We start from the raw sequence: 7,926 nt of genomic DNA, 5'->3' as shown, positions 1-7,926 counted from the left end.
TTTCAGTATCTGACAGAGACTTGGCATAAGTCAATCAAGAAAGATTCCATGACTCAAAGAAAAACAATTCCAAAAATAACAATGATTCATGATGTGGTTACCCCGTGATCAAGGGCTCTGTGGCCTCAGGCTGTCCTCACAAACAGTCTGGCTCCTCACCTGACCAGTGAACAGAATACACAGGCTCCCTGCACATCCCATCAAAGCAAGCACGTGGAGGTGCTTCTCCGGTGATGGTGAGGGTCCCGTGCCTATCCACACTTAGACTGCACCACATTTGCAGACGGCTCCCTGGCCCAGCTGTAGGTCGTGACCATGGAACACTCAGAGGTTCGCTGGGCCAGACAGAGCCTGGATCCCATATCTTGGGACTCTACCCAACAGCTGAGCTAACTAAATGTGGAAATAGCACAGAAAGAAAAATGAAAGCCTCTGGACTCCCTCGAAGCCAGCACCACAGAGACCGACTCATCCAGAAGGCTCTCCTCTTACAACAGAGTGGGGTAGAACTCATGGCCAGGAAGATAAGCCAGAGAAAATGACTAGGCAGAGGATAAAGGCTGAAATTGCCTGTCCAACCCAAGAAATCCGATGGCATGGCCAAGTCTAATGACTGCGGTCGTATTGCCCACCGACCGAGTGTTTACTTTTGTTTTTGGAAAGGAGAGCCATATGCCCTTTGACTGCCTCTAGAAATCAGTAAGCAATTCTTAACTTCCTATTGCTCCAACTCCTAGAGTCACAGGGTTGGGACAGAAGGTGAAGGGTCGTCATAACTTCCAGATGAACCCCCTCTCACACCCAGAGACCATGCAGCATGGTGGTCACATGGGCTTTGTAGCAAAAGCAAAACTATGCATCTGTCAGGTAAGAAATATCCAAATCTCCCTAGATTTACAGTAACAGGAGGGAGCCTTTGAACATAGTAGGAACGCAACAACAACAAAAAAGCTACTGTTTCCTAAAAAGTCACCATCTCAAGCTGGAGAGATGGCTCAGCAGTTAAGAGCACTGACTGCTCTTTCAGAGGACCTGCGTTCAATTCCCAGCAACCACACGATGGCTCACAACCATCCTTAGCAGGATCTGACGCCCTCTTCTGGTGTGCATAAAGACAGCACACTCATGTACAAGTAACTATCCCCACCAGTGAGTTCGAATCCTATGGGCATAGGGGCTTCACCATATTCACAACACAGGTCCCCAGCTGCTTTTCTCAGCCTGAAACACTACCATGAAGGCCTCTGTCACCACGGATCTGCCAACCACTTAGGTGATGGCCAGCCTTCAGTTGGATCCACAGATGCCTCATGGGAAATGGCTCAGCTGATGACGTTTCTGCCACACAAACAGAAGTACCTGCGTTTGGCTCTGCAGCAGCAGCAATATAAAGAAGCTGTGTGGTGTGTGATGTGGTGCTGGGGAGGAGTGGGAACAGGCAGATCCCTGAGATTTGCTGGTCAGCTGATCTAGTCAGATTCGTGAGCTCCAGGTTCACTGAGAGCCCCATCTAAAAAGGTAAGGTGAAAAGTAACAGAGGAATGGTAGACCTCTGGCCGCTGTGCACACACACATACTTGAACACCATATAGACAACATACATGTGAAAACCACATTTGTTTCTCAGGTTCTTTTTTTGTTCCTGTGCGTGGGCCGTGTGATGAGGCCTAGCCATGAGAAAGGAACACAAGCGTAGCTCCTAGTAAGAGTGGGCTCTGCTCCGCCCCTACCATCCAGCACCCTGTGCACTGCTGACACAGGAACACATGGCTGTCCACTGATGGCCACTAAGCACCAGGGGACGATGAATGGTACTGCTGATTTAAAGCATCACAGAAAAGAAGTGTTTGGAAAGGAACATGCCCAATTCACTAGCTCAGCACCACTCCAGCGTCTACATGAGGTGCACAGTATAGATCTGTGGTACATGAGGTGCACAGTATAGATCTGTGGTACATGAGGTGCACAGTATAGATCTGTGATACATGAGGTGCACAGTATAGATCTGTGTCTACATGAGGTGCACAGTATAGATCTGTGATACATGAGGTGCACAGTATAGATCTGTGTCTACATGAGGTGCACAGCATAGATCTGTGGTACATGAGGTGCACAGTATAGATCTGTGGTACATGAGGTGCACAGTATAGATCTGTGATACATGAGGTGCACAGTATAGATCTGTGTCTACATGAGGTGCACAGTATAGATCTGTGATACATGAGGTGCACAGTATAGATCTGTGGTACATGAGGTGCACAGTATAGATCTGTGTCTACATGAGGTGCACAGTATAGATCTGTGTCTACATGAGGTGCACAGTATAGATCTGTGTCTACATGAGGTGCACAGTATAGATCTGTGATACATGAGGTGCACAGTATAGATCTGTGATACATGAGGTGCACAGTATAGATCTGTGTTACATGAGGTGCACAGTATAGATCTGTGGTACATGAGGTGCACAGTATAGATCTGTGTCTACATGAGCTGCACAGTATAGATCTGTGGTACATGAGGTGCACAGCATGGATCTGTGGTGATCTGAATGGGATGTCTCCCACAGGCTCTAGCCTTTGAACTCTTGGTCCCCAGTTGGTGGCGCTGTATAGTATGTGTGGCGTTGCCAGAAGAAGTATGTCCCTGGTGTCGGGCTTTTGAGGTTTCACTTTGGGGGTTACTTGCCACCCTCAGTTTACACTCCTAACTGTTTTCCGTTTGTTATGTCGGCTCTGAGCGGCTCCAGCCACCACGCACACCCGCTGGCCGGCTTCCTTGCTGTGACGTCATGTTCTCCTGTCCCTATGGAACCAGAAGCCCAATAAACCCTTCCCTCTATAGGCTGTGTCAGTCAGGGTGTTTCACCACAGAAAGGGAAGCACCTGGTAGAGAGTGTTAATGGCTGCATGCTTGGAACACAACAATCTATGGTTTTCCTCCTCTGACACTTGGTCATTCTAAGGCCTTCTGGCATATGGTGGTTTGAATGCTTGGCCCAGGGAATGGCATTATTAGGAGGTGTGGCCTTGTTGTAGGAGATGTGTCCCTGTGGGAGGAAGTGTGTCACTGTAGGGGTGTGCAATAAGACTCTCCTCCTAACCATGTGAGAGCCAGTCTTCTCCTAGCAGCCTTCAGATGAAGATGCAGAACTCTTAGCTCCTCCTGCACCATGCCTGTCTGGACACTGCCATGCTCCCTCCCACACTGATGATAGTGGACTGAACCTCTGAACCTGTAAGCCAGCTCCAATTAAATGTTGTCCTTATAGGAGTTGCCTTGGTTATGGTGTCTGCTCATAGCAGTAAAACCCTAAGACATGGCACTAAGGAGACCTTGTCAGATGCCTCTTCCTGACAGCTACAGGCACTGGGACTTGTATTTCCACAGACTGCTCCGAGAAACTGTCCCTGGGAGTGCCTGGAAGGAGCCCGCATGGACAGTGGTAAGGACAGCTGCCCACTGGCACCTGCCCTGCTGAGGGACCAACAGTAAAGCCGTTGCACTGCCTGCACTTGGCACAGACCAGACTAGAAGAGAGATGAGTACTTTTCACTTGGAGGAAAATAAAACTGAGAAAAACTAATACCTAGAGCAACACAAATTAACTGAGTAACCAAAACCCCCTACCTAACATGGCTCACCTAATAGTTTGTTCCTCAGTGTCCCTGCTCTGCCCTCCCCTGCCAATCCCCTGCCGATTCCACGTGCCGTCACTGTGCCTTTGTCTACTGTGAGTCAGGAGCACATCAGCTACTTCATTATTATGTACAGCTAATGAACTCTATTCCAGGTGTTATTAGAACAAAGGCAACACTCCCGAACAATGAATTACACGTCTATCTAATGTCCCCTATGGGTAAACCCGGCATACTGAATTCAGTTATTTCTGGGGTTGCTAGTTTTCAATTTTGAGTCCATGCCCAGAAAAGGCACTCTTCCTGGTCTCTATTCTATCCAACACCTTAAATAAAATGGCATTAATTAGTCCAGATAATTTATGGCATTTAGAAGAATACCTTTCAACTGTTTTCCACGTTTTAACTTCAAACAGAGGCCATGGAATAGAAACAGAGACTGAATTCCAGACATCCAAATGAGATGAGAGAGAGCTCGGAAAACAACTGGCTAGGAATACACCAGGACCGTTTGCAACACGCAACATCTCATCTCATTTCCGCTCACCCAGTTATGTGTTACTCCAATTCTTAGCACCCTGCAGAATGCATGTTTCACACTGATTACTACACAAAGAAAACAGTCACCTGTTACACATTTTTCATAAGTTCCTTCGAATATGTTCTGAAGTGGCTGATTAAAGGAAAAACACTCGCCACAGAAGCTGAGGGTGAAACATGAGCTTCCATCCAAGCGCCTCTTTTAATTCCTCTTTTTATGGCTCAGGAGGAGGGAGAAGGGATGCTAGGGAGGGCAGAACTTCCATCTACCTCCACTCACATGAAGGGCAGACCTGTCCCTCCCCAGCACTGGGTACAGAGAACAGACATCACTGAACACCTTGGCCAGGCGTGACTGGAACTCACCCATCCAGGAGACTCATGGTTGTGGAGGTCACCTCTGCAAACAGAATGACTCTCCCGAGGCGCGTGGTCTGCAGATTCTGACGATAGGTCTCTAGGTTAAAGTGCTCTGACGAAAAGCCTTCAGGGTCGGTGACCACGGGGATGGAAGACGGGCTGATCTCTGCTTCAGACGTGTAGGAGGAGACAAACTTAAGGGAGAGCTTGCTGGATTTTATGATTCCTTCCGGATCCACGTGCCTCCCAAGCCACTGCATAAATGGATCCTGGATTTCCTATGTCATAAGAAGGAAAGACTTATGACTTGAGGTTTAATCCACTGACAGTAGTGTTTCCTAAAGATGCTGCTGGGTAACTTAGGTACTTCCTAAGTCCTAACAAAAGAGCCACATGAACATGGTTTGTACGTCTAAACACACACAATACAATAGACTGAGTACTGTGGTTTCAATCTGTCTCCCAGAACTCATACATTAGAAACTTAATTCCCAAATTCATGCATTAATGGTATTTTAGGATGAGACTTTTGAGATATGACTAAGTCAAGGGGTCTTTGCCCTCTCAAGTGGATTAATCCATTAGTGGATTACTGGGTCACTGAGTGAGTTAGTTATCACGAAAGTAGGTCAGGTCTGTGATAAAAGCTAAGGTAGTAGAAGCCTCTTGCCATTTGACATCCACAGCACTCCCTGTGGACTCTGCCACTGCAAAGAGACCTTCACTCAGTGACACACACACTCGCACTCGAGCACACAAGCACACGAACATGCACGCACAATGCATGTACTCCCACACAGACATGTTTAAATTCTCAGCCTCCAAACTGTGAGGAATTAATTTCCTTATAAATTGCCCAACCCTCTCTTTGCCCCATCTACTTCGGAAATGAAGACAATTCTCAGCAATCAGACGGTTGACATTCCAGAAAATGTCACTCTGAAGGAGTGCACAGCCATTGTGAAAGGCCCCAGGGGAACTCAACAGAGGGATTCTAGTCACATCAATGTAGAGCTGAGTCTTCATGGAAAGAAAAAGAAAAGGCTCCGGGTTGACAAATGGTGGGGAAACAGAAACGAACTGGTCACTGTCAGAAGCATCTGCAGTCCTGTTCAGAACATGACCAAGGGTGTTACGCTGGGCTTCTGCTACAAGATGAGGTCTGTGTACGCTCACTTCCCTATCAACGTCATTATTCAGGAGAATGGGTCTTTGGTTGAAATCCGAATTCCGCAGGGTTCGGAGGAGGACGAGTGTTGCTTGTTCTGTCTCTCCAGCCCAGAAGGATGAATTAATCCTTGAAGGAAATGATATTGATCTTGTTTCAAATTCAGAGGCTCTGAGTGAGCAAGCCACAAGAGTTAAAACAAGGATATCAGAAAGTTTGTGGATGGCATCTGTGTGTCTGAGAAGGGAACCGTACGGCAGGCTGACGAAGGAGACCTCAGTTTCCTAGCTCCAGAAACAAGATCCTGATCACAAGTACAATTTGGGCTCTTTGGGGACAGCAATAGACTTAGATATTGAAAAAATAAATAAAACAAACCCCATGTAGAAGGTCTTGGGAGGTAAAGCGCCCTCACACAGGTGTCTAATTTTGGTCTCTAGAAGACACACTGCCCGCATATAAAGGCAACTGGACACTGTCACCAGCAAAGGGGAAACAGTATGGCTCCTACGCTGCTTTCCTTTGTCCTGTGACAACAGAAAAGACAGTCCTTAACCCAGAGTCTCCAGCCTAGATGTAAGAAAGGTCTTGAAGCTTGGAGAAGGCCACCATGACCATCTGCAGAGGTCAGAGACCTTTGGGATGCTTCATCAAGAACTGTATAGATTCCTTCCAAAACAGCCTGCACAAAACGGATCCAGGTATTTTAAAAGATGTTATCATTTTTATTGTATGTGCACGGGTGTCTATCTGTCTGTACAGCATATGTTTACAGTGCCCATGGAGGCCAGAAGAGGGCATCGGATCCCCTGGAACTGGAGTTAGGTGTGAACCACACTGCAGACGCTGGGCACCAAAACCAGGTCCTCTGCAAGAACAGTGAGTCCTCTTAACCAGAGGCATCTCTCCAGCCCTAAGAACCAGGGTTTTAGGACCATGTGAATGTCAGAACTTTCAAGGTAAAATAAAAAGGTGTCCCCTTTTCCGTTAGCATTAGGTCTGTGCCCTAAAGTTCCCCACACTCCAAAGAAGGGGCTGATGGGATGGACTGTCATCCTATCAATCGCTGCCCACCAGCCTTTAGAACTAACTCACTTCTAGGTGGTAGGAAAGGTCCAGCAGACAGGAACAAGTAATAATAAAGCTAGAAGAAATGCAGACAGTGAGCTGCAATACAGGGCTACAGAGCAGGCGGGAGTCCTGAACAAAATGGAGGGAGGGGGTGGTGCGAGTGGACAGAGGTGGACGCTGTGGGTGAGACCAGGAGTGACGTGCATGTCTGCACCCACAACACAGCGCCTCCTGCAACCATGACACGGGAGGCTGGGACACAGCGGAAAACAAACAAAAGACCTACTGAAAAGCACTTAGTGATCCTTTATTGGATCCCGATTGGAATAAAGTAGCTGGAAAAGACAGAAGGAATCAGATAACTGGAGCACAGGCAGTATGTATGCTTGCAGTAACAATTCATTTGATTAGGTATGGGAGGACACCCTGACACTATAGGAAAATGTCCTCAACATTTACAACTGCATATGTCACAGTATATGTGATTTATCTCCAAAATGGTGGAGGCCAGGAAGAACACAGGATGCTATCACAGAGAGGTGAAGGGTACCCCGGGAATGTCTGTTACACGTTTCTCCCCTGATCACCTCCACGTTTAAGATTGGGTGTAAAGTTTGTTTGGTTTTGTTTTGTTTTGTTTTGTTTTTTTAAGTGGTGAAATAAAATAACAAATGCAATTAAGATACATTAGCCACCTACAAATTCATCTATCCACTCAATAACTATCCATTCAACAAATATCCTTGTGGCCTCTGAGGATACAGCAGAAAGCAAAGGGGACCTCCCTGTCTCAGAGTGTGAGCCAAGAACCCAACAGGCAGGTGCATGACAGAGAAGGGGGTTAAGGGAAGAAGTCAACATGAGAAGGAACAGGTTGGCTAGCCACTGGGGTCAACTGCCAGAGATAGGGGGTCTTACTGAGCAGGCAACATTAGGAAAGACATGAGGGGGAGGGAGGGAAAGAGAGATGGAGGGAGGGAGGGAGGGAGAAGGCAAGAGAGGGAGGGAAGGAGGGAGGGAGGGAGGGAGGGAGGGAGGGAGGGAGGGAGGGAAAGAGAGAGGCTGGCTTTACAGTGTGGTCTGCTCAGAGACAGGCTCAGCCTTCTACTTTGTGTCAGAGTTCTACGATGCTCTACAGTAAAGAAACCAACA

At 47.4% G+C, this 7,926-nt stretch overlaps 1 protein-coding gene across 7 annotated transcripts in view; it reads right to left on the bottom strand.

Annotated features, from left to right (window-relative positions):
• Nucleotides 1-7,926, bottom strand: part of HLCS (holocarboxylase synthetase) — a gene marked incomplete at its 5' end in the record, with an annotated part of 169,427 nt that overhangs the window by 92,238 nt on the left and 69,263 nt on the right. For all 7 annotated transcript variants that reach the window (XM_080919307.1, XM_080919304.1, XM_080919305.1 and 4 more), the window contains one exon: nucleotides 4,542-4,813. In XM_080919307.1, the coding sequence (XP_080775433.1) occupies nucleotides 4,542-4,813 (272 nt within the window). The remainder of the gene's footprint in view (nucleotides 1-4,541; nucleotides 4,814-7,926) is intronic.

This window comes from Micromys minutus (assembly GCF_963924665.1).
Source record: "Micromys minutus genome assembly, chromosome: 7".
Lineage (NCBI taxonomy): Eukaryota > Metazoa > Chordata > Mammalia > Rodentia > Muridae > Micromys > Micromys minutus.
Note: the sequence above shows the minus strand (reverse complement) of the source record. Positions and strands in the feature narration are given on the sequence as shown.